Source organism: Zingiber officinale, chromosome 3B (genome assembly GCF_018446385.1).
Source record: "Zingiber officinale cultivar Zhangliang chromosome 3B, Zo_v1.1, whole genome shotgun sequence".
In the NCBI taxonomy this organism is placed as follows: Eukaryota; Viridiplantae; Streptophyta; class Magnoliopsida; order Zingiberales; family Zingiberaceae; genus Zingiber; species Zingiber officinale.
The window spans coordinates 119894483-119921995 of record NC_055991.1 but is presented as its reverse complement, the minus strand read 5'-3'; the positions used below and the strand labels follow the sequence as shown (position 1 = coordinate 119921995).

Here is a 27513-nt window from a genome sequence, read left to right as displayed (position 1 = left end):
TGTATAATTATTTTTAGATAATTGTACATTAAAAAAATTTATTGATTAATTTAAGAATTTGCAAAAGGTGCAAGAAAACTTATTTATTAATTTAAGAAATTGAAAAGCGTTTTGTCACTCTCCATGTCCCGGAAACAATATAAAATATGTTTTAATGGCTATGAGCCTATGAGTTTTATTTATTTTTTTAAAAAAAATATTTTTATGAAAAAAAAAACTAATTTAATTTCCTTTATAAAATGGATGAATTATGCTCCTTTTAAGCTGCCCAATCACAAAGCATGGCCATGGATGACCGCCACCATCACCTCTCACCATCACCATCAACGTCACATTGCCACCCAACGAATCGATGAAAACCAACACTTATTTGCGCCGGCCATCTTTTTGGGGAATCGATCGAAGCAGCGAGCCTCCGATGGCGTGTCCATGACTGGATTCCCTCTTTTCATTCCCCGCATCTCTCGTCGTCGTCAGATCTCCCTTTCCCCACTCATCCCGAGCTCGATCCCCTTTTGCTCTTCCTCATTTCCGCCGAATCACGAACCCTAGTTCAGATCCTCGACTTCGACGCAGGCCTATTCAAGCTTCTGCAGATTCAGCTCGGTGCTCGGCTTTCTTGTGTTTGATTTCGCTACCGAGGTATATTTTTTTTGTTTCTTCTCCCGTTCACTTCGATATCTGAAAAAAAAAACTATTTTTTTTGGCTGCTGTACCGCACTGATTATTGGTAATGTTATGTTTGGGGAAAATTTGTTTACGGATGAACTTTTTAATGAGTTGTTGCGATGTTTGCATGTTCACTCTGATATCTGAAAAAAGCTCCGAAAAAAACTGATTTTTGGGGGGTTCTTTGCGGCACTGATTATTTTTCTGGGTTAACTTGTTCACAGTAGATGAACTTCGTGATAAGTTTTGTCATGGCTCTTGTTATTGCTCAGACAAACTATTTGGGATCGGAAAATTTATTAATATAACGCGGTCTTGGTTACTCTAATTTGCTTGTATTCACGGGTTGCTAAAGTTAAATTACTGCGTGAAGGAAGAATTTTTATTTGAGAGGCTAGCTACTCTAGGATAATAATCTTTGCAATTTTCTTAAGATTTGACTTATATATATATAGGCGTTTTCCTTTCTATTGAACAGTTGTGATTTCAGTTTGACAATGATCTCATGTAACTATGTAAGAGTTCTTATTCTGTTACTCTTGTAAACCTGTACTAATTAGTGTTGTGCAATTGTCAGTGTATCAACAAAATTTCCAAATTTTCTCCATTCATGCTATTCTGACTTGATGCTATGCTTCATAAGTTATTCAAGAATAAATATGCAAGTCTTAGCTTAACAGTAGTTCTCTAGGTTTCTTCTCTCACCAAGAAATTTATTGGTATTTAAAATTTCATTAAGAGAAACGAACAGTACATGAATATATGGGTATCTTGTCTTTGGCGAGAATTTTAACTAAAAAGGTTTGAGTAAAATGGAGTTCAACTTGTTAGTACATGATTTCTATAGTAACCTTCTAGTGAATTAATAGTTAGATCCCTTTAGCATTTTTTTCTACATATGTTTATTAATACGGCTAGTGATTATTCAACAACCTTATTACAACATTGCTTGTTGTTTGACATGGAGATCAGCAGGAAAATATGTTTTATTGTTAAAGTAGTCCGGTCTTCCTGTGAAGTTATTAATAATATGTGGAGATATAATGTTGTTAAAGCGTTCATCAAACATATTACAATACACTTTGTAGTCAAACTTATTTGTCTTAAAATATTTAGTTTCTAGGTCTGTTATCCACAAGTCAGTTTTCTGGCTTGCATATTTCAGAAATGCTATATTGAAAGTAATACTCTCCACCAGAGCTACATATACTTGCATATGTGAAGGAAATATGCTAAATGTTCTTATCTATACAGTCAAAATGGAGGGATCCGGTAGAGGTGGCAGTGCTGATGTGGTATTGCAAAATTATAAACTTGGAAAGACTCTTGGCATTGGATCATTTGGCAAAGTTAAGATTGCAGAGCATTTGTTGACAGGGCACAAAGTTGCTATCAAGATTCTTAATCGTCGTAAAATAAAGAGCATGGAAATGGAAGAAAAAGGTGTGCTGTAGCTTAGTTATTGTGTCTTATTGCAGTGTCATTTTGCCCTTTATGCCCCATCCACCAGCAGCCTTTCCTCGCTCAAGCCCATAAATAGTATACTTTTACTCAGTTAGGTTTGATGCAACTTATCTAGATTACACTCATTAGTTTGAACCTTTGCGGTGCTTATCCATGTACACCACCTCATGAATTGTTCCTACTCATTCACTCACAATATTAACTTTTTGAATATTCTGTCACAGTAGTCAAGTAAATGTATAAGCAAGCTATAGTTGTTGTCAGAGATAATTTATTTCTATTGCTCTTGTAAGCTTTGAGCCATAAGGTCCATAGCTATTTTGCCAAAGATTTTCTATCTACCAGCTATTCAAGCGGCTATATTTGTTTCTTTTCCTCTTGTAAGTTTTTACCCATAAGGCCAACAACTACCAGCTTTTTCACTTGTAGCAGCTACACAAGGTAGCAGCATAGAGCAAAAGAGACAAACGTGGCATTAACATCTGCATAGCTATATTTTAAACATCCACAGTTCAATCAGAAAAAATGCAACTTGCTATGATGTTCTTTCCTATCCTTGAGAATGAGGTTTAAAATTTTGTTCTTTAATTGTTCTTGTCATGCTCTGACAACTGAAAACCCATTGAGACATGAGAATTCAGTGAAACTTCCACTAGTGACCGTCATGAGGCTATCTCACCTTTAATCCGAAGGGAATATAAGAAACTATCTTCAAATATGTGACTAAAGATCACTTCCAAGTGATCTTGTCATTGTTATTTATTTATTTTTGCCTTTGTTTGGTCTATCAGTAACTATTCCTACTATGTGTTTATGGTACCAAAATGGATATGTTTGAGGCATGATCCTGTCCAAAAGAGATGAAGGTGGTTGGCTAGGAACAAGGTTCTAAAATTCGCTAGGTGCTAATCGGGCGCCAGACCAGCGCCTAGCGCCTAGGCTGCCTAGGCGGGGACTAGGCGTTGCTAGGCGAATTCCACGGTATTTACATAAATTGCATAATATATCACATATTATAACTCCAACATGATAACATCAAATTTAAAATGAGTTCAAAATTACACAACTAATAAAATATTAAATTTAAAATGAGTTCAAACTTCAGAATTACACAACTAATAAAATATCACATTTATTCTATTTCTTCTCCATAATTTTTAACAACTTGTTTTTCATCGGACACAAACTCAATATTATCATGATCCTCCTCCTCCTCTTCTTCGGATGCAAAATCATTCTCGTGAAGTTCTTGCACTCTAAGAGCTTTTTCGGGGTTGTAGATTATCATCTGCTCCACTTGCTTCATCAACCATTTGCCATGTGAGTCTGGAATCTAGTTCAACTTCATCATTTTCCCCACCATCCACAATCCAACCTTCATTCTTTTCACATGCTTTTACTACCAATGTTTTACCAAATAACCCAATCTTGTCTCTATATTTTGCAAATTTCTTGTTAATAATTGTATCTTATAGATTTAACTCATTAGCATGCAAAATTTTCATGCATTCAAAAATCCCCCTCGAAACCTCCTCATACAGAGCAATAGAACTATCATTATAGTAAAAATAAGGATTTAACAAAAATACAGTAGTATGCAATACTGTATCAAGCCTATCCTTCATTTTTGACTCAATAATCAATAGGCTAATAATTTGATTCCACATTCAGGGCCACCTTGATATCTTCTTTAGTTTGAAGAAGCTCCCTATATAGAAACCCTATGGATGACTTTCTATCTCCATCTACCAATCGAAGAACTCTCACTAAAGGAACAAATATTTTCAAACAAAGTGTCACTCTATTCTAAAAACTCATGCTCATCATAGTAGAGTAAGCCAATATCCCTTTGTTTGTTTTGACCATTTACATTTCTCCCACATATCACTTGTAAACATGGTCCTTAAACTATATTTTTTTCAATCAAACTTTGCAATGTTAGGAAATTTGATGCAAACCTGGTACTCCTGGCCGGACTATGTCTCTCCTCTTTGTGAAACTTCTCATCACACAGTCTTATGGTGAGCATAAATGAAAATGGTAAAAGACTTGGCTTGCTCAATAACCTTTTCATATTGTGGAAGCTTGTCAATACTTTCAAGCATGAGATTAGCCGTGTGAGTTGCACATGAACTCCAAAAGATCGCAGGTCGCTTTTCTCTCATCAATTTAGTTGTAGCCATATTATTGGTGGCATTATCTATTACAATCTGAACAATATTTTGAGCTCCTACTTGTTGAATATACTTATTAACATATTCAAAAATAAGTTCAGTTGTATGTGCCTCGTCTAAAGACTAAAAATGTAGTGTTCTCCTTGCAATTAACACACAAATTTAATATGCTTCTTTTTCTATCACTCCATGCATCTGTCATGATCGAACACCCATTCTTTGCCCATTCTTCTTCATGTTTCTTCACCAGTTGTTTTATTTTTTCAACTTCAACTTTCAATAACGGCTCCTAAGTTAATATTGAGTTGGAGGCTTGAATCGTGGTCTAAATTAACCCATTGCCTCTATTAGTTGCTTGAAGCTATCATTATCAACAACATTGAATGAAATTCCATTTTCATAAACCTATCTCCCAACATATTTTTGAACTTGTTGAGTTTTCACTTTGAAAAGTGCCTCATTTATATTTTTTTGGCGAAACATTTTACTCTCACTTGAATCTACATTTCTGGAGCAATTACTGATGCATATCTATCCATGGAGCCAAGTGGAAGAGGTTTTTTAATTCCATCCATCCCTTCAATTTCAAGACCACCTTCGTCTTGAGAAACAGTCAACTCTGCTCTACAATTTTGTTCTTTCAATATTTTATTTTTCTTTCTGTTCCTCCTTTCTTAAATAGCGTATTTGCACTTATTTTTTATCTTCTTGAGATGCTTTTCAACAACCAGATACATTTCCATATATATTTCCAATGTGCTCCTTGATCCTATACACTCCTCCTGACATCATTTTTCCACACAACTTGCATTTAATTTTGTCGAGGTTCTTAGGATTAATCAATATTCCAAACTCTCATCCGATGTCATTTGACTTTCTCCTAAAAATCCTGGATTTGGGTTGAGTGATAGATGCTGTCGAAGATGGATTGCTTGCTGATAACTTGAAAAGTAATTTAAGAATAAATTTAGGAACTTTGGAATCATTAACAAGTCTAAGAAAAAAATTATATGTAAGATACAAAATAGCATTAACAAGTCTGAGAATAATTGAATATTTTTTATATATCTTAATTTAATTAATAAAATTTATTAGATATTTATTAAAAAAATAAATTTTAATTTTTTTATATATTTAAATCTGATTTATATAAATTAATAATATTTATTAGAATTCTTTAAAATTTAAATATAGTTTTATATTTTTAAATCTGTTTTATATAAATTAATAATGTTTAGTAGAAAATTTTAAATTTTAAATATATTTTTATATATTTAAATCAGTTTTATATAAATTAATAATATTTATTAAAAAAAATTAAATATATTTTTTATATATTTAATTGAGATAATTTAATTAGGTTTTATGAAAGCCTATTATTAAAACTATGTCAGGGAGTTGTTTGATTTATTTAAATCTAAAAATATTTATAAACCATAAAAACTTGTGACGCCAAATTCGTGACAACGCCACAGACGCCACTAGATGTGCCTTGGGAGGTGTTCAGGGCCGCCTGAAAGAGTCGCAAGACGCCTCTGGCGAAGTTCGACATTGCTTCCAGTGGCGCTAGAAGAGTCACGGGACACTTCTGGTGTTGTCGGAAGCATCTCGAGACGTCGTCGGACATGTCCTATGACAATTTTGGCGACTGCGGACTCTTCTAATGGCTGCAGACGCGTCCTGCGACACGTTCGGCGCCGCCAGAGATGTCCTGCGATGAGTAGAAACAAAAAATAAATAACAAAAACAAAAAAAACCTATCAGAATCGATGTAGATGAAGCCACGACGATGAGACAATGAGAGCAGAGAAAAGGTAGACGCAGACGAACAAGTAATTTAGGGATTTTAAATTTAATAATTTATTAGACAAACAGACTTTTTTTTTTTTAAAATTAAAAGCCCAAAATCATTGCCGCCGGGTATGCGAGGGTTGCCTAGGTCACCCGCCTTACAGGTTTCCGGCATGGGTGGCGGACGCGTAACACCTAGGCCTAGGGCGAGTTTTAGAACACTGGCGGGGAACATGACTCTGCTGTTGACCAAATGAAGACTATGCTATCCTGCAACAAAGAGCATTAGTGTCGGGTAGAGAAGGAGTCCCTGATGTTGACCCTCTGACGCTTAAGTCAATACACAATTCGGGAGAAGAAAATAGTGGAAGAAAACTGTAGTTGAAAAAATAGAGCGTCGCATACCCTCGCCTGTAGTTGAAGACCCCTTATATTGTCACTGTTGTATTTATGCACCTATCTCAAAGCATTTACACGTTTTCTAAAGCATGCCTAGGAAAGGGCATGCTATAAAGTGATTCTGACACATTTCCTTAAATAGGTCTGCAAATCCTTGTGATTTGATATGATGGAAGCTTTGAAGGTGCGGTTTGTCTACAGGATATTCTTTGTCTCTTCTGGCATAAACTTCCAAAAGAGAGTACGAAGCCGTCGGGCCTTGGGGCCCATGCTGGGCTGACCTACAATTACTCAAGAACGTCGCCCGTTCGGGCTCGCGGAACATGCTGAGCGACTCGATCTTCACTCAACTTTTTTACTTGCATTAAGGATGTCATATGCCCGATTGGGCTGTAAGTCTGATCGGCCGATTGGAAGGCTTGATCGGTTGGGTTTCCTTGCTTATTGCCCCTATCGTCTTAAGGCCCGATCGGTTGTCTGATCGGCCATCGAATGTCCGAACGGGCCATACCAAGATCCGATCGACCACTCGAGGGTCGGTCTCCCCTATGACCTGTTTGGGTGTGTTCCTGGCTCGATTGGTGACTCTGAAGGTTGACCGCTCCTTGACTTTGACTACCTCATCGACTGTTCTTCTCGGTCTTGATCTACCTTTTAGGGGGTCCACATTTATCACCGTATCATAAGCCTTCCTCGTAAGTTTAGTCGAAGGAGGTTACAAATCCGACTGACTGTATCTATAGTATTATTTACCTTCTTTATCCCCCGGTCGGGTGTTCGCTTTTTCGACTGCCATCCATCTGAGAGGAATGTTGTTCTTATTTATTGTGGCTTTAAGAATGCTCTTTTCCCGGCTGACTAATTAACTGTTGTTGTCTTATGCTTCCTCTTTCTCTCAAGCGGGTTTTAATTCCCAATAGTGTCGCTTAATTACAGTTGACGTCATTCCAATTTTCTCGAAAATCGACCAAATCCTTATAATTAATGTAAAGTATGCCAAGCATATTTTTTCATCATGACTCTGCTAATTATCTCCATTTATCATAAATGCATCCTATGATTTACCGCCACATGTCACACTCTTCAGCCGTCGAGTATTCGATGTGATATGTAACTGTTGGGCTTCGATGTGATAACCATCTTTTCGAATTTGACGATCCAGATCCAATCCCGTTTTCCTAAGGCACTCAATTGAACGACCATAAATGTCCAATGCTAGGGTTTTTAAGGCTTTCATTTTTCTCTGCACTATATCGTCTTCGATTTTGCTTTTGCCTTATTCTTTCTCATCTTCTGCTCACGACCGTCGACGATCCATGCCTAGTAAGTTCCAGCCTACTTTCCTCAACTTTCGATCTCCCTTTTCCTCATGGCCTCCTCACCTTCCCCTCCGACAGCCATCCTTGGTATGTGGTACACCTCCACTTCATCAAACTTCAATGGCGATGAAGTGGATCAAATGAAATTCACATGCCGCATTATTTTTACCTTCGATTCCTTGATTGGGCCGCCTTTCCGATCGGCTGCTAAATGGAGCTACTGAATCCTCCCGAGTTGGGTAAATATAGATGGGAGCCGGTCTACCTTCAAGCTTCCACACAACTACTGGGCTAAACTACCACATCCATAAGTTGCTTCTTGAGGACGTGTTGTACATATTCGGGCCGAGTCTCATTCGCTCTCGGTTGCTCGACTTCTTCGATGAGAAATTCTTCCCTCTGTTGTTTTTAGATCTAACTGATTTCCTTTTCTTTTTTGCAGTTAGAGTAATGTTGAAGGCTCTGCTAAGTGAGTCCACAAAGTTAGCTGATAAGGAGCTCGAGGCTTGCGGGGCGGCTGAGTTGGAGAGTCATGGGCTCCTATTGGCCGGACCCTCTGAAAAGCCGATCGACGAGGAAGGAGCAAGCCGAGTGATTGGGAGCGATGCTGCTGCCAACACTGAGGAACTGCCTCCAGAGCGTCTTTTTTTAGTGCTCATAGCGATCCCTTCGGAGTCCACAATCTTTGCTTAGACATTATTGCAGCGTTAGCGTCATAAAAGACTCCGAACATAAGTCGCCATCCGATCGGCGACATTTGCCCAGCTCTGCTGCTGCATTAACCCTGCGACCACCATCCGAGCGGGGAAAAAGTTCATCTGTCGTTTCAGAGAGAGTAATCGGTCGACGCACTCCCACTTCGTCCGATCGGACCCCTTCTTTAGCCGAGCTACCAACTGGCGCCATCCCTACTCAATCTGTATCTTTTTCGATGCCCTCGCTAGTAGAGCCAACGCCCCATCTCTCAATACATTCAATCCCTCTCTCCAAATCAAAGAGCAAGTCTAACTCAGAACCAACTGGTTCAAGCATTCATAGGTGAATTACGACCATCCTCAGGCTGCCTACAGATGAATGGTGCTATCTCGATCCGAACGAGCCACGCACCTCCGAGCACAAAATTAAAATTCAAGGTCCCTTGGCCCAGACTTGGGCAGACACCAAAGCCAAGGCGACGACCATTCCACCCGAGAAGTTGTTTGATCGTTTCAGTCAAAATTCTACGGGGGTGAGTTTGCATAGTATGTGCGCACTTATATTTCCCGACCTGCTCGACTTGATCACTCTGTCTTTCAACAGTTTTGGGTGGAAGGCTTGGCTATATGCCAAAGGTTAGCCCAATTAAGTTATGAATATAAAGAGTCGTAAACCTCAGTCAGGGGAGCAGGCGCCTCCCAAGCCTTAGCCGAGTGACTAACTGCCAAGTTGACCCAATTGAAGGAGGACTTGGAGAGTCAGTTCGAGCAGCTCCTAGGTTCGAGCAAGCGCTGACAGTGGAGAAGGATAAAAACCACGATCAATCCGTTGAGCTTGAGAAACTGAGGAAGCAGACCCAAAATTTTGAATTGCGCTTCAACTCTGCAAACGCCCTGAAACTCAGGGCCACTGAAGACTTGGATATTAAGAACAAAGAAGCCCGAGCCCTAACCAAGAAGCTCGAAGAGTTGGAAGCCACTCTACTTATAGAGCAAGTGAGCCAGAAGGTCGAACAAGCGAGTCATGATATCAACGATCAATAAACAAGAAAGATGACAGGAGGCCTCTAAGGCCGAACTTGTTAAGCTTAAAGAAAAAGAGTCCGGCGGCTAGAAGCTCACAAGTTGAGTATCTTCGCTCGAAAGATTTCAACCAGATATTGTCCAACCGGACCATTAAACTATTCGAGTATGGCATTGAAGGGACTCTTAAGCAATTGAAGGAGGTGACTATCTCTCTGAGGTTCCCTAGACTTTCATCAAAAGGCAGAAAATTTTGGAAGTGATCCTAGACGATGTCGTCGTTGACTTTATGTAATGTGTCTTTCCAGTTTGTCAGTGGCTTGTTGTAAGAGTTAAGGAACTTTTCATGTTGTACACTATGTATATTTGCTCTTTGCCTTAGAACTTTCATCCTTTGAATGCTTTAGCCTTTAGCTGAACTCCTTTTGTCTCTCAAACTCGCTCTCTTGGTTTACTCGAGTAACATTACAAAGAACCTTTATTGCCATGGTTTTTCAGAATTCAGGGAGAGTTCCAAAACTCAGCGGTGAAATCAAATTCACTTGTGACTCAGTTGCTCGGCTTGATGACTTGAGATCCTAGCCGAGCGGTTCAAGAGTTTAGATACTTGTCGTGAGAGCGTGCTCACTTATAACTTAGCCGATGAGATCGAGAGTCTGGATACTTGGGCGTGAGAGCGTGCTCACTTATAATTCGATCGAACATCACGAGAACTAGTACTCGGCGTGAGAGCATGCTCACTTATAACTCAGTCGAACAATATGAGAGTATGAGATTTGGCGTGAGAGCATGCTCACTTATAACTCGGTCGATCGACACGAGAGTCTAGATACACTTAGGCGTGAGAGCAAGCTCACTTATAACTTGGTTGAACGACACGAGAGTCTGGATACTTAGGCGTGAGAGCATGCTCACTTATAACTCGTCGATCGATACAAGAGTTTGGGACTTGATCATTTTTCACTTGCAAATGCATGTATTCATTGAACATAAATTTTTACAAATTACATAGATTTAACACAAACTTACTATCAAGCCTGGTAGGGTTGTACATGATTTGGGCTCTATGGTCGCTCTTGGTTTTTTCCATTTTCATCTTGCAAGTAATAGAATCCCGAGTTTAGCTTTCGTGTCACTTTGTACAGTCCACACCACGAGGGCTCTAACTTGTTGACATTGCCGACTGACTTAATCCTCTTCCATACCAGGTCGCCCGCTTGAAATGACCTTGGAATAATCCTCTTGTTATAGCTCTGCTAGTACACCATCAGTCGAGCGACTACTTTATCTATGATTTCCTCCACTAAGTCTAACTCTATAAGGCGCCGATCGAAGTTCTCCTCGTCATACAGCGGTATCCAATCGAATTCAACACCAACTTCGACCGGTACCACTACTTCTCCTCCATACACTAAGTGGAACAAGGTTATGCCCATGGCTTCTCTGGGTGTAGTGCGATGAGCCCACAATACACTTGGAAGTTTATCAACTCAGCTTCCTTCCAAATGGTCTAGTTGGGTTCTGAGTCCTTTGAGAATTTCTCTGTTGGTGACTTCCGCCTGACCGTTGCTTTGAGGATAAGCCACAGAGGTGAAGGTTTGCAGGATACCATAGCTCGTGCACAACTGTGTGATCTTCCACCCTTGAAATTTTCTCCCATTATCAGACATAAGCTTGTGAGGGATACCGAATCGGCGCATAAGACTTTGCCATAAAAATTTAATAACCATCTGCTCTATTTATTTTAGCCAATGGCTCGACTTCCACCCATTTAGAAAAGTAGTCTACTACCATGAGTAAGAATTCCTTTGATCGGTCGCTATCGGGAAAGGTCCTACGATGTCCATGCCTGGTTGAACGGGCAGGAGACAATTGAGGTCTTCAATGCTTCCATGGGTCGGTGCGGTATATTTTGATGCCTTTGACATGATAAACACGTGGCCACCACCTGAGTTGTGTCTAGTGGGACAAAAATATCCGGCTAATAAGATCTTCCGGGCGAGCAATCGACTGCCCGAATGAATTCCGCAAGAATCTTGGTGTACTTCTTGTAAAATATACTGAATGTCCTCCGATCCAATACATTTCAACAGGGGCCTTAAGAAGATTTTCTTGTATAAGTGACCTCCTATCAATGTAAAACGACTGACTCTCTTTTTACCGACTGCGCCTGCTCTCGAACGGCCCATAAGTTTCTCGCTCGGAAGAACTCTATCAAAGGCGTTCGCCAGTCACTCTGTACTTCTGTTTCGACTGGTCTTTTGATATGAGCCACCATTAGTGTTTGCTCAATAGGCTTATCCAGCGCTAGCGGACTCAGCGAATTAGCTAATTTGACCAACTCCTTTGCATATCGATTATCCGTCCGGGGAATCTTTTGTACTGCACTTCTTGGAATCCCTCCTTTAACCTTTTAAATGCTTCGACATATAATTTCAACTTCATATTATTTATTTCGAAGTTACCTGAGATATTGTGGGCCGCCAGATAGGAATCTGAGTAAATAAGAACCCTAGTAGCTCCCACATGCTTAGCTGTCTGCAGATCAGGCTGACCAGCGATCAGGGCTTCATATTCAGCCTCGTTATTAGTAGCCCGGTAATTCCGTCGGACGGATAGTTGTATTCTGTCTTCACGCGGTGATATTAAGAGGATCCCTACTCCACTGGTTTACTGGGTGGACGATCCATCCATGTAAATTTTCTATGTCTCCTCTAGTTTAGGATTTTGCATCTCCGCCACAAAATCAGCTAATGCTTGTGCTTTGATGGCCGATCGGGATTGATATTGTATATCAAATTCACTTAACTCCGTAGTCCACTTGATAAGCCATCTGGACGCTTTGGGATTGAGAACTCGACTCAGGGCGTTGTTAGTTAAAATAATTATAAGATGGAAAAGAAAGTAAGGATGCAACCTTCGAGCGGACAATACTAGCTTGTACGCCAACTTCTCAAGAGCAGTGTAGCGGCATTCAACATCGTTCAATAAATGACTTAAAAAGTACATTGACTGTTGGTCATTGTCGTCCTGTCGCACCAACGCTGATCTAACAGCATGTTTGGTAGAAGATAGATAGATCTAGAGTGGCTTGCCAGCGATGAGCTTCACAAGTACTGATAAAGAGGATAAATAACTTTTGAGCTCCTCTCATGCCTTATCACATCGACGTATTATTGAAATTTTGTGGCTCGGCGAAGTATCTTGAAGAATGACAGACTCCGGTTGGATGATCTCGAGATGAATCAGGAAAGTGTGATAATCTGTCGAGTCAGACGTTAAACCTCCTTCAAATTGCGTGGTGGGGGCATATCTTGGAGTGTCTTTACCTTGCTGGAGTTAGCTTCGATTCCCCTCTCAGTCACGATATAGCCTAGGAAGCGTTCCACTTCTAGCCCCGAACAAGTACTTATTCAGGTTAAGCTTGACCCCGTACTTTCTCAAGATTTGGCATATTTCCTCGATGTCTGCACACAGATCAGCAGCAGCTCGGATGGATTTTATCAGTATATCATCAACATATACCTTCATATTTTTGTCGATCTTCCCTCGAAACATCTTGTTCATAAGTCTCTGGTCTTCAGTTTGCACGACATAATATTGTAGCCCTGGAAGCTTGTGTGTTGCATAAACATATCCTGATTGTGTTTCAAGTAGGCGACCAGCTCGACCTTCTGCTCAGGGCTCAGATTGGGCGCGATGAAGGTAGTGGCTTTGGATCGGTGGGATGAATTTATATTTCTTTTTTTTTTAATTTGTAGATTAAAATAGGCGGAGCCTCTTGGATTGCATCAACCTCTAACCGTTGAGCTTTTCGAACGGCCTGTGATTCAGCTTTCACATTCTCCACATGGTATTTACGCGCTACCAGCTGGTCGCCCATCACCTCGCCGACTGAGTTATCTACTGGAAATTTGATTTTCTGGCAGAATGTAGAGACAACTGCCTGTAATTCGTTAGTGTTGGTCGACCAAGTATCACATTATACGCCGAGGGGGCGTCCACAACGATGAAATTCGTCCGGTGCATCCTCATGAGTGGCTCCTCCCCGATAGAAATGACAAGATGGACTTGGCCGATCGGTTGTACTTCATTGCCTTTGAACCCATATAGGGGTGTTGTCATTGGTTGAAGCTCATCATTGTCCATCCGAAGCTGGTCAAATGCTTTTTTGAATATTATGTTGATCGAGTTGCCTGTATCAACAAAAGTACGATGGACATTGTAATTAGCAATCACTGCCTTAATAATTAAGGCATCATCATTGGGGATTTCCATTCCCTCTAAGTCTCGAGGACTGAAACTAATTTCTGGTCCTTCCGCCTTCTCCTTGATGCATCCGACTGTATGGATCTTCAATCGTCGTACGTGTAATTGCCTAGCCCGATTGGAGTCATCGTCGGTCGGGCCACCTGCTATCATGTTGATGTCGCCTCGGGCAACGTTACTGCGATTTTCTGTAGGTCCCTTTGGAGGCCGGCAAGAGGGGAGGGGTGAATTGCCCTACAAAATAAAACTCGAACCTTTCTCGGATTTCAACTATATAATTAACACTTGTAATAAATAAATAAAAGAGACTGAGTAAAGAAGAATAGACACCAGAGTTTTACTTGGTTTGCAATCAGGGGATTGCTAATCCAAGGAATGTAAACGCACTATCTGATTCTCCTCTGGGCGGAGTAGCCTCTTTACAACGTTGACAGCACAAATGAAAAGAACAGAATTGGAAGCACAGAAAGAATTGATTACAAGTTCGTTGTTTCAAATGTACGGATCAGTACTTTATTTATAAGATCGTCCGCGCTGGAAGGGTTCCGGCGCCTGGGATAAATTTTATCCCCAACTGGCCACCGCGATCGATTCGATCCGTCAATATGAACCCGGCGCCTGAATGGTTCCGGTGCCCGAGGTCCGGCGCTGAATTGATCCGGCGCCGGACTGTTAGTCAACAAAGTTGACTCGGTCCAGCTCTGCTCCGATTCAACTCAGTATTAGTTCGGCCTGTCTTGGTCCGGTCTGCTCGCTCCGGCTAGTGGGTGATCTCGACCTTCGAATAGGGCTCACCCAACCCATTCCGACCTTCTCCTCGAGCAGCCTTCCTTCCCGGTTTCGCGTCCCTCCACGCTCTTCTCGTCCACTGGTGTACTCTTCCGCGGACACCTCGTCCCTCGGACGCACCGAGCCCGTCGGCTCTCTCCCCGTGCCGTCCTTCTCGCTAGCCGCGTCTTCCGCTCGACTTCTTGTGTTCCTAAGCTCCTGCACACTTAGACACAAGGGTTAAACAAACGCAGGACCTAACTTAGCTTGTTTGCTCACATCAAAACACCTTGGGGTTCCAACAATCTCCCCCTTTTTGATGTGAGCAACCCCAAGTTAAGTTAGGTTAAACATATGAAAAAAAAAAATTTATATTCAAATAGGTCCAAGTATTTTTCAAATGAAATAAAAAATTATCTAACCTCCCCCTAGACTTAACATACTTCTCCCCCTTTGATCACTTAAAAATTGGGGTTATAAACAAGTCTAAGGTAAATTCAAATAAAAATTTTGAGTGTAAAATATTTAAAAATGTCTATGGAATTTTTCGTTCGAGAAAAATTTAAGTAAAACATTTTTTAGAACAAAATTCTAAGTTAATATTCATAAGAAACAATTCTAAGTCAACTTTAAGAAAAATTATAAGGCAATATTATAAGAAAATTCGAAGATAACTTTCATAAAAAAATTTCTAAGTCAATTTTCATAAAAATTTCTAAGATAATAAAAAAAAAATTTCTAAGTCAAGTTGAAAATTTTACCTATTTTCTAACACAAATTGAATAACTCTTTTAAAGCATTAAATAATTTAAATTAATGCTTTTTCAGTTAGTCAATTAAACTTTTCATTTCGATACTTGGCTTCTAGGTCGTGGCGAGGCACTAGGCTTTCTTGGTTATTGGATCAACAACCATTTCCTTAGACAAAACCTCATAATGAAATTAGTTGTTTAATTTCCTTGCTGAAAATGCTAAGTCGGACTTTAATTTTAAATTAAACAGGTTTTTGGAACCCAGTAGAGGTTCCTACCTACAGGATTAACCATGTATTTCCTAGGTATATAGATTTTTGATATATTTCTAATTTGACTTTGATGAAATCTATAATACCAATTTAAACCTCTATAATTTCTAAAAGTAGAAATATTTGAACCATTAGATTTTTTCAATTGTTCTATTTCTTCTTTTAGCTTTTCATTTTCAATTTTCAATTTTTCAAAATCCTCTATAAGACATGATTTTGCCAAAATTTTCTTTGTTTCTAAAATTTCATTTTCTAATTTGGCATTTTTATTTTCTAATTTATACATGGATTTAGTCATTGTCTTAATACCAGAGTAAAGTTCATCAGGGGGTAAGAGGCATACCTCACTTACCATATCAGACTTAAAGCCTGAATCTCCCCTGCTTCGCTACATTCGCTCCCCCTTCATCGATCCGGGTTCCGATGTACTTTGTCCTTCGTAGTCAGTGCTATCCCGGCATATTCTTGAGCTTCGATTCGGATGAAGAAGTGTCGTCCCAAGTTGCTTTTAGGTTGTATTTCTTGGGTGTCTTCATTTCGACCTTCTTGAGTTCTTCCCTTAGGTGTCCCTCCTTCCGACACTGGTAGCACTGCACCTTTCTTATACCATTTTGATTCTTTTATTCTGCATTTTAAATTTATTAGATCTAAAAACTTTTGAAGTTTCTTACCATGTATGCTTCTTGATCGTCTTCGAGTCTGACTCGAGTCCTTGTTAGTTGCGTTCACGCCATAGTCCGGGATGTGTCCTTTGATATCTCTGCATATCTAGTTTCGTGTAATTCAAGGGTAGAAAACAACTCTTCTAAAGTACTTATCTCCGGTCTTTTGAGATGTAATAAGCATCGACGATTGATGTCCACTCCGAGTCTTGGAACGCTGAGCGATCGTATAGTGTCCCTTTGTTACCGTTTCACCAAGGTTTCGAGACTAGTAACTAGTTCTTTTACCTTCGCATGTAGACCAGCTACTTTCTCACTTTTCCAGACGGATGTTCATCAGTTTATTGCGGAGGATGTCCCTTCTAGCGAGCTTTGCTTGGACGTGCCTTCGTGGAGTTCCAAGAACTTCTCCCAAAGTTCTTTAGCGGATAAATAGTTTCCGATGTGGTTGACCTCTTGAGGCGGTAATACGCTCACAGGTGATGTTCCGCACTGCTGTTTGCTACCGACTCATTCTGCTCCTTCTTTGTCCAATCGCTCTCTTCTTTTCTTTTCCATCTTTATCTATGGAGCTACAAAACCATATTTCATAATAAACCGAATTTCAAAATATATTTTTAGGAATACCTCCATACGACGCTTCCAGTCTGCGAAGTTCCTCTCGAATTTTGGTGGAACAATGCTTGGTCCGGTCATCTTTGTTGCTCGATCGGTTAGTCCTCTTGAGCGCCTTGCTCGATGCCACTAGAGGTCCCTTTGAGGCAAGAGGAGGGTGGTGCCCTACAAAATAAAACTCGAACCTTTCTCGATTTCAACTATATAATTAACACTTGTAATAAATAAATAAAAGAGACCGAGTAAAGAAGAATAGACACCAGAGTTTTACTTGGTTTTCAATCGTGGATTGCTAATCCAAGGAATGTAAGCACACTCGATTCTCCTCCGGGCGAGTAGCCTCTTTACAACGCCGACAAAGACAAAAAGAACAGAATTGGAAGCACGGAAAGAATTGATTACAAGTTCGTTGTTTCAAATGTACGGATCAGAGCTTTATTTATAGTCTCTGGTCAAAGCTGAAGAGTTCCGGCGCCCGGGATAAATTTTATCCCCAACGGCGACTCTCGATCGATTCGATCGGTCAATATGAACCCGGGCCGGAGGTCCGGCGCTGATCGATCCGGCGCCTGAATTGATCCGGCGCCTGGACTGTCAACAAAGTTGACTCGGTCCAGCTCTGCTCCGATTCAACTCATCTCGGTTCGGCTCGTCTTGGTTCTGTTCGCTCGGCTCCGCTAGCTTGGGTGATCTCGACCTTCCGAATAGGGCTCACCGAACCCATGTTCCGCCTTCTCCTCGAGCAGCCTTCCTTCCCTCGACCCTCGCGCACGACGCTCTTCTCGTCCACCGGTGTACTCTTCCGCGGACACCTCGTCCCTCGGACGCACCGAGCCCGTCGGCTCTCTCCCCGTGCCGTCCTTCTCGCTAGCCGCGTCTTCCGCTCGACTTCCTGTGTTCCTAAGCTCCTGCACACTTAGACACAAGGGTTAAACAAACGCAAGACCTAACTTAGCTTGTTTACTCACATCAAAACACCTTGGGGTTCCAACATTTTCTTCCTCCCGGTCCAATCAGCGTGACGACCGCTTGGCCGATGCTTCAGCGGGCCTTTGATTGTCTCTTTGCTGGGGCTATTGCTAGTTTCGCTCGGCAGGTGTATTGCCTTGACCTTGATGCTGGTCCGATTGACGATGATGATGGCGAGTGGGAGAGGGAGATCACAGGCGGAATCCTTGAGGGGCAAGTCAGCGCAACCCTGGATTAAAGTGGTAGTAGTCCTTCGTGTTGTGAGCTGCTGAGCAATGATAAGAGCAAAACATTGGAGTCCATTGTCGGGGCTCGAGGAATTCCGTCTGCTCAGCTTCCACATGCTGGATCGCATGCGGTTAAGACTCATGATGTTGTTGTTGAGGGCCTGTTCAGGGCCCTTTTGGGGGCATATTACTATTGGTCGATTGACTCTCAGGAATAACAGCAGACTCGGGAGTCACTTCTTTCTTTCCGAGCTTCTTCAACATTGATGTATTTTGTAGCCTGTTCGAGCAGATGATCGATATTCCTTGGAGGCTTTTCGATGAGGGATCGGAAGAAATCATTATCTGTGAGTCCTTGTGAAAAGACACTTATCAAAACTTCCTGAGTGGTCGATGGAACGTTTATGGTCTCTTGATGTAGTTGAATCACAGTTGTTTTTTGATAGCGACGGCGGTTAGCAAAGTGTTGGAAGAAGGCCGCTTGGAAATCTTTAAAGCGACAGATGGATTCGGTCGGCAGCCGCTTGAATCATCTCTACGCCGAACCAGACAGGGTAATGAGAAACACTCGACATTTGACTCCGTCGGTGTACTGGTGGAGTGTGGTTATATTGTCAAATTTGAGTAAATGATCATCGAGATCAGTTGATCCTTCATATTCGCCGATCGACAGAAGTCGACAATGAGCTGACAGTTGGTTATCAAGGATTTCTTGGGAAAACTGCATGTTTACTCACTTGGGAGAATCGTCAGTCCGGGGCGCTTTGCCTTTACAAGCATCTCGAACGGACACATTTTTGGAAGACGACCCTCTTCTCTACTCGGCCATGTTCTTCCAGGGCGTTCAGAATAATGCTCTGTGATAAGGGATCGGTGAATGTGATACGGGTGGCAAGCTAGCCAACGGGACGGGCACCTGCTGGTAAATGCCTGGCTAAGGGTGGTTCGATTGTCACCACTCGGGTTCCATGTTCAGCATGTTGGCCAGTAGCAGATATGGTCAGGTCGTTTAGCGCTCGGCACTCGGCTGTGACTGTCGCTTGCTGTTGTTGTACCATCTTTGCAGCTCAGAGTGTTTATTAATATCTCCAGCTCTTCTTGAGTTAAAGTCACTATTGTGAGCCGCCCAACGTCTTCCATCTTCATGTCTCGGAAGCAGGTGAGATTCCCACAGATAGCGCCAAATATGATCCTGTCCGAAAGCAGTGAAGGTAGTTGACTGAGAACGTGGTTCTGCTATTGACCAAATGAAGACTTTGCACTAACCTGCAACACAGAGGGTGTTAGTGCCGGTCAGGGAAGGGGTCCTCGGCGTTGGCCCTTCGACGATCAAGTTAGTACGCGATTCGGGAGAAGGAAATAGTGGAAGAAAACTGTAGCAACGAGTGTGTGAAAAAAATAGAGCGTCACATACCCTTGCTTGTAGATGAAGACCCCTTCATATAGTATCACTATTGTATCTATGCATATATCTCAAAGCATTTACACATTTCCCAAAGCGCTCCTAAGAAAGGACAGACCATAAAGTGGCTTTGACACTTTTCCTTAAATAGGTCCGCAAATTCCTATGATTTGATATGATGGAAGCTTCGAAGGCGCGGTTTGTCTGCAAGGTATTCTCTCTCGTGACACAAACTTCCAAAAGAGAGTATGAAGCCGTCAGGCCTTGGGGCCCACGTTGGGCTGATCGGCCGTTACTTAAGAACGTTGCCCACTCGGGCTCGCGGAATGTGCTGAGCGATTCAGTCTTCTCTCGACCTTTTTGCTTGCATTAAGGATGCCATATGCCCGATCGGGTTGTAAGTTTGATCGGTCGATCGGAAGGCCCGGTTGGCTGAGTTTTCCCTACTTATTGCCCCCCTATCGTCTTGAGGCCCGATCAGTGTTTTAAATCGCGTAGCGTTGGTTCCTAGCGTTTCTGTCTTGTCATCGCATAGCATATAGCGCAAGCTTTTCGTGCACGTCAATGTTTAAATTTTTTTAAAAAAATATACTTATATAAGTAAAATAAAAATAACATAACCTAAAATTAATCATAATAATTCATTACATGTCAAAATATCCCATAACAACAATTTAAAAAGTCTTATAATTAAAACAACATAACCAAAAAATAATCAGTATCATCCGATTCTATATTACTATCATCATCAATAGTGCCTATGGTTGGAAAATTTTCATTATCAAAAGTTGTTGAAATTACTCCTCCATAATTTTCAACATCAAGATGATTATCTTCCACATCAACAAGACTCAACCTTACTTATTTGTCTTCCACCTATTATATAAGAGATATGACATTTAAGAATCAATTATAGGTGAACTAGATATAAATAAATAATTTGCGTATGTTTAGTGCTTACTTGAATTTTCAACAATTCTTTTTTTTGAATTCGTAGGAGGAACTTCAACTATATCCTCAACATCTTCGATTCGCTTATTTGAGTCGAAAAGACTTTCAAAGGTAGCTGACGGCACACTCACAATAGGATCACTTTCAAATAATTCATCATCTTCAAGTCATTTAGTAGTTACGGGGAGAACTGAACCTTCTTTCTCAGTTATTCATTCATCATCCGAATTAATTTCATCAACTACAATGGGACCAATCTTGTCTCTCCTCCTAATGATTCTCTCCCTAAGCTTGAAGTTATATTTCACAAACAACAACGCATTCAACTTTGCATGTTCAAGCCTATCCCATAACAACAATTTGAAAAGTCTTATAATTAAAACAACATAACCTAAAAATAATCAGTATCATCCGATTCTATATTACTATCATCATCAATAGTGCCTATGGTTGGAAAATTTTCATTATCAAAAGTTGTTGGAATTACTCCTCCATAATTTTCAACATCAAGATGATTATCTTCCACATCAACAAGACTCAACCTTACTTATTTGTCTTCCACCTATTATATAAGAGATACGACATTTAAGAATCAATTATAGGTGAACTAGATATAAATAAATAATTTGCGTATGTTTAGTGCTTACTTGAATTTTCAATAATTCTTTTTTTTGAATTCGTAGGAGGAACTTCAACTATATCCTCAACATCTTCGATTCGCTTATTTGAGTCGAAAAGACTTTCAAAGGTAGCTGACGACACACTCACAATAGCATCACTTTCAAATAATTCATCATCTTCAAGTCATTTAGTAGTTACGGGGAGAACTGAACCTTCTTTCTCAGTTATTCATTCATCATCCGAATTAATTTCATCAACTACAATGGGACCAATCTTGTCTCTCCTTCTAATGATTATCTCCCTAAGCTTGAAGTTATATTTCACAAACACCAACGCATTCAACTTTGCATGTTCAAGCCTATTTCTCTTTTTTGTATGAATCTAATATTACAAAGAAGAAAACATATATATAAAAATTAAAAATAAACAATGATATGAAAATTATAAAACAATTAAAATTCAAGTAGAGTTAGAAATTTAGAAAACTCACTGATTCAAAAGTGCTCCAATTTCTTTCACATTCCGAAGCACTAACGACTGCGTGTAGAGGATGATGAAGTTGTGGAGCCCATCGTGAATCAATTTTTTTCCAAATGGACTTGTATTTTCTGTCAACTCCCCCACAATTAAATTTTATTGTCTCTTTTGCCTTATCCATTGCCTTATCCATAAGTTCATAAATATATCCCATGGCCGATCTCTCCTCCGAATCAACTTCCCTTAACACACTTACAAGAGGAACAACACTTTTAACACAAAATGCAACATGTGGCCAAAAGTTGGGATCATTAATAACAATTCTGTTCACGACATTCCCCTTAGTTGTTTGAGATAGTGGTGAACTGACCCAATCTTTGGAAGCAAACATTTGTTCAAGTGGCCTTTTAACTTTATACATATTCTGAAGAGTGAGAAATGAAGTAGTAAAGCGAGTATCAGTGGGACAGAGAATTTCTTTATCGTTTGTATACTTTCTCATCAAAGAAAGTATAGTCTCATGACCATAAAGGAACTTCACAACCATCTTAGCTTGCTCAATTGTGTCAGAAAAAATCTTCAACTTTGCAATATCCTCCAACATTAGATCAATGCAATGCGTCGCACAAGGTGTCCACCAAATTATATGTCTAGTCTCCATAATTTTTTTCCCCGCCTTAATGTAATTCGAAGCATTATCCGTGACAATTTGAATTACATTTTCCTCTCCCACCTCATCAACAACATCATCAAGATATTTAAAGATCAATTCCTCATTTTTAATAGAAGCTGATGCATCAATAGATTTCAAAAAGAAAGTGCCGGCGGGACTATTTATCAAAAAATTAATCAAACTTCTATTCTTTCCATCCGTCCAACCATCAGACATAATAGTGCATCCATATTTTTTCCATGCTTTTTTATGCTCATATATTAGGTTGATGCCATCAACTTCAGCTTTAAGTATCCAAGTTCTTAACTCATGCATCGAAGGAGGCTTGAACCCTCTTCCATATTCCGCAATGCCCTCAACCATAGGCAACCAATAAGGATCATTCACAACATTAAACGGAAGTGCGGCAGAGTAAATAAAACGACCAACTCTACGTTTCACATCAACCAGTAAATCTTTTTTGTATGCCGAATTTAGAGTTGTTTGTCGAGGTTCAGAACTAACAAATCCATGAAGGGTACCTTTATCTTTTGATTCACCACTACCAGAACATCCAATTGAATTTCCCCCTACACTTCACTCTGGGGACCTTCACCAATCTCTCGTAACAATTCGGTTTGTTTGCTTTTAGATGCTCTAATTTTGTCAAGTGATTCTTTAATTTCTTTCTTAATATCATCCGGAACACTAACACAAGGTGCAACCCCTTTATGAGTTTGAGCTAAATGTTCCTTCAAGCGAGTAATCCCTCCATGCGATATATGATGACAAAATTTGCACCAAACAGATTTTTTCCCTTCATTTTGATAACAATATTTCCAACCAATATCTTTTTTATCTTTTTATGACAAATTCGTAGACATTGCAAATTCTAACCAGACAATCAAAATCCTAGAAAAAAAAAGAAAAAATCAGAACAAATAATTAATTAATTGAAAAAAAATGGGAATCAATCAAGGCATCTAGAAGATCGATCAGTGGATTGATCCAAGGAATTGGATCGATCTTGTGATCGATTGAGATCCTTTCTGTTCGAACAGAAAGGGTCTGGATCGATCCAGGGCGTCTGGATCGATCCAGTGATCCATCCAGGGCGTCTGGATCGATCCAGGGCATCTGGATCGATCGAGTGATCGATCCAGATACTCGACTCGCGAAATCTTTGCCCCTTTGAGGAAAAAAAAAAAAGAAAAAACGAGGAAAACAAAAGGAAGGAGAAAAGCTTATCTCCAATCGTTGTCCCTCGCCGCCGCTCACAGGTCACTGCTCACCGCTCGCCTTGTCGCCCGCCGATCACAGGTCACTGCTCGCCGCCGCTCACAGGTCTCTGCTCGCCTCTCACAAGTTGTCGCTCACTGATCGCTGCTTGTCGCCTCTGCCCTACCTTTGCCTCTGCCCTACCTCGACGGTCACGATTTGACGCCTTTGCCCTACCTATTGTGTAAGCAATTTACAATTATAACGCCCGCTGTGGGCCGCTAAGGCATGATAGCGCACGCTATGTGCGCTATCTACGCTTTTGTCCCGAATAGCGTGGGCTATTCGGTGCAATCGCTAATCAACGAATGCTGCATAGCGTTCGTTGATCGTATATCGCGCGCTATGTAGCGTGCTATTCGCCGCTATTGAAAACCCTGTGCCCGATCGACCGTCCGATCGGCCAACCAAGGCCTGAACGGGCCATCCCAAGATCCGACCGGCCACTCGAGGACCGGTTGTCCCTATGGCCCGTTCGGGTGTGTCCCTGGCTCGATTTGTGACTTTGAAGGTTGACTGCTCCTTGACTTTAGCTGCCTCGTCAGTCGTTCTTCCGGCCTTGACCTTCCTTTTAGGGGGTCTACCTTTATCACCGTATTATCCATGTTTTACAACCAGCATTAGGGAGAACCATGTAATTTATTCAAAAGAGCTGAAGGAATTTCATGTTAAACACACTAGAATCTAAGGTACCCTTGGCTCCAAATATGCCATGTATTGCTCTGATGAAAAACTAAAATTTAAATAGCATTAGTTTAATAGATCTCTTGATTATCTCTTTAATATTTTAACGTTTGCTGGATTGATTTCTCTGTATTGCAGTGAGAAGAGAGATCAAAATACTAAGACTATTCATGCATCCTCATATTATCCGTCTTTATGAGGTGATTGAGACGCCATCAGATATTTATGTTGTTATGGAGTATGTTAAATCAGGAGAGCTATTTGATTATATTGTTGAAAAGGGTAGGCTACTGGAGGATGAAGCTCGTCGCTTCTTCCAACAGGTACTTGAAAAAATCTTGCTTTTTCCTGATATGTACATCCTCATGAAATTTTCTATCTAATGTTGATTATTTCTATTTTTTACAGTTTGGTCAATATCTATCTCAAAAATCCAATTTTTCTAATCCAAACCATCCCAAAATTTACCCTTAATTTAATCTTTTGTTCATTGTCCCTGACTTTGCGTCAAGAATGTTTTATTATTCGATCTTACTATTATTGATGTCTACTTTAAATATGTTCCAACAAATGTAACAACTATTGCATGATGTGTCTATACTCCAAAAGATTGAATCATAACTGATTTTCTTTCTTCATGTTTGGTCAAATACCTATGGTTTTGGCAAATAGATCATATCTGGAGTTGAATATTGCCATAGAAACATGGTTGTTCATCGGGACTTGAAACCAGAGAATTTATTGTTGGATTCAAAGTGTAATGTTAAAATTGCTGACTTTGGCTTAAGTAATGTCATGCGTGATGGCCATTTTCTGAAGACTAGCTGTGGAAGCCCAAATTATGCTGCTCCTGAGGTATTTATATATTCCACCTTTTTGATATTTTGTTTTCCGATGATTTTTATTGTGATATCAAGTTGTTCATTGCAGGTAATTTCTGGAAAACTTTATGCAGGGCCTGAGGTAGATGTGTGGAGTTGCGGTGTCATTCTTTATGCTCTTCTTTGTGGGACCCTTCCCTTTGATGATGAGAACATACCAAATTTATTTAAGAAAATAAAGGCAAGAAAACTTTGACAAACAAGATTTTTCATTTAAGTTCCATAGATGAACAAAATAGTTTTATAGCATCGTTTTTTAATAATTCAGGGTGGGATATATACCCTTCCTAGTCACTTGTCTGCGCTTGCACGGGATTTGATTCCTAGGATGCTGGTTGTTGATCCTATGAAGAGAATAACGATTCGAGAGATCCGTGAACATGCATGGTTCAAAACTCGCCTTCCACGTTATCTTGCTGTTCCTCCACCAGATACTTCACAGCAAGCTAAAAAGGTGTTTTCAGCAATGGTTACTAAAGTTTCTCTTTTTTGAAACATACTTCTATTAGTTTCTGATTAACTACTATTTACATTGGCTACCAAGGATTTGTTTATGTTTTAATTTGTTCGTTACTAGATTCTTCGGTCCACTTGTAACAATAATTTGAGGACTGAACATAATTTTGATTTGAGAAATAAGTGTCAAAATCAGCATACCTGTACATTTATTTAACAAAGATTTATCGGATGCCTTCAGATACTCCTGTTTTCAAACAATACATGGTTTAGATAAAAATCATTGTGGGCACTGATTATGTTCTTCTGGTGTATTTTCAATCCTGATCTTAGTTGATACGTTGAGGATTCTATAATTGATCGCACAGTTGATCATTCTTACAGATAGATGAAGACATCATTGAAGAGGTGACTAAAATGGGTTTTGACAAGAACCAGTTGGTTGAATCTCTTCATAACAGGATTCAGAACGAGGTATTTCAATCAATCAAAATATTCTTGAGTTACAACTCTACTTTCTGGAGCAATAACTGACTCGCTTAGTGTTTATAACTAGGCCACTGTTTCATACTACTTGCTTCTGGGCAACCGGTTCCGAGCTACTAGTGGCTACCTTGGTGGTGATTTTCAAGAAACTATGGTAAGCATTATTTTATACTGGATTGATCTCGATGATATGTAACTATCATAGGTGGATAACTGAAATCTCAAAGGTTCTGACTACTTTCTTGTTCATGTGACAGTTTTTTATTAATAAATTGTGATTTATGCATAGCAATTGTTGTGCTCAACTTTTTTTTGCTATTAAATGTGTTTTTTTGTAGGATTATAATTTGTTGAATAGGAGTTTAAGTGACGTTCCAGCTCCACATCGCCTACCGGGTTATATGGAGCAACAAGGAGTCAGTTCAAGAGCACACTTCCCTTCCGAAAGGAAATGGGCTCTTGGCCTCCAGGTGCTCACATGTTCATCTTCTCCTTTCATTATGAATCATTCAGTTAATCTTTTTCTTCGCCTGAGTGCATTTTGATCAACAGTCTCGAGCTCATCCTCGCGAAATCATGACTGAGGTCCTTAAAGCTCTACAAGAGCTAAATGTTTGCTGGAAAAAGATTGGACACTACAATATGAAGTGCCGTTACTTTCCTGGCTTTCCTGACACCGAAGGCATGCTTAGCAACTCTCTTCAGTCTAACCATGGCTTCAGAGATGAGCCGACCATTGTTGAAACTAATGGCGCTGGAAAAGAATCCATCATAGTGAAATTTGAAATTCAGGTAAGACCTCCCTATACACAATCGAATTAGCTCAAGTTAACAAGGAAGCAAATGGACAGTTGACTCAGAAACACTGAGATGTCGGTATCGCCTTGTGTGCAGCTTTACAAGACGAGGGAAGAGAAGTATCTCCTCGACTTGCAGAGGGTCAGTGGTCCACAACTTCTGTTTCTAGACTTGTGTGCTGCCTTCCTTGCCCAGCTCAGAGTCCTATGATGCCTCCTTGCTCGAGTTCACTTATTCGTGTTATCGTGAATATAGACTTACTCCGTAGCGAATTGAAACACCTTGTATGATGGATTGTTGTAAACTTGGGAGGTCTTTGAGGGGCTCAGTGAGCTGCTAAAGCACCGAGCTTTCTTCAGCAAATTGTTGCTTTTTTTGGGTGGCATTTACTTGTTTAGTTTCCTAAAATCTTTAGGTAACTTGGCCACTCCATTATCTACTCTTCTGTAGGTTTATAGAACATGAGGATTGATCAAACCGAGCGAGGTGGACCAGCTGGCCGAAGGTCGTCTAATGGTCCTGTTCGTTCGATCTGATCGGACCGGACCAGCAGCCAGTGCCTAACTCAAATATAACTACCAAATTTGTAACGGGAGTTGCCCAAAAGCGCACCTTAAGTTTTGAACTGATGAAAAGCGCCTTTGAAAATACACAAAAGCGTGCTCTTTTTTTTTTTTTTTGACCTTTTTTGTCTCACTTCTGTGTCGTTTCATGCATTCTTTCTTCTGTTTCTGTCTCTTTTGCATACGTGCAATAATT

General features: G+C 40.3%; 1 protein-coding gene across 1 annotated transcript; it reads left to right on the top strand.

The window, feature by feature from the left end:
- The first annotated feature begins 267 nt into the window (after nucleotides 1–267).
- LOC121967464 (SNF1-related protein kinase catalytic subunit alpha KIN10-like) lies at nucleotides 268–27139 on the top strand. Its single transcript, XM_042517719.1, has 11 exons — nucleotides 268–642; nucleotides 1924–2112; nucleotides 24272–24456; nucleotides 24806–24988; nucleotides 25064–25195; nucleotides 25283–25468; nucleotides 25855–25944; nucleotides 26027–26110; nucleotides 26295–26426; nucleotides 26509–26748; nucleotides 26851–27139. Exons 2-11 carry the CDS (start codon nucleotides 1929–1931, stop codon nucleotides 26962–26964), a joined length of 1530 nt encoding a protein of 509 aa, XP_042373653.1. The 5' UTR covers nucleotides 268–642; nucleotides 1924–1928; the 3' UTR covers nucleotides 26965–27139.
- Nucleotides 27140–27513: the final 374 nt, after the last annotated feature.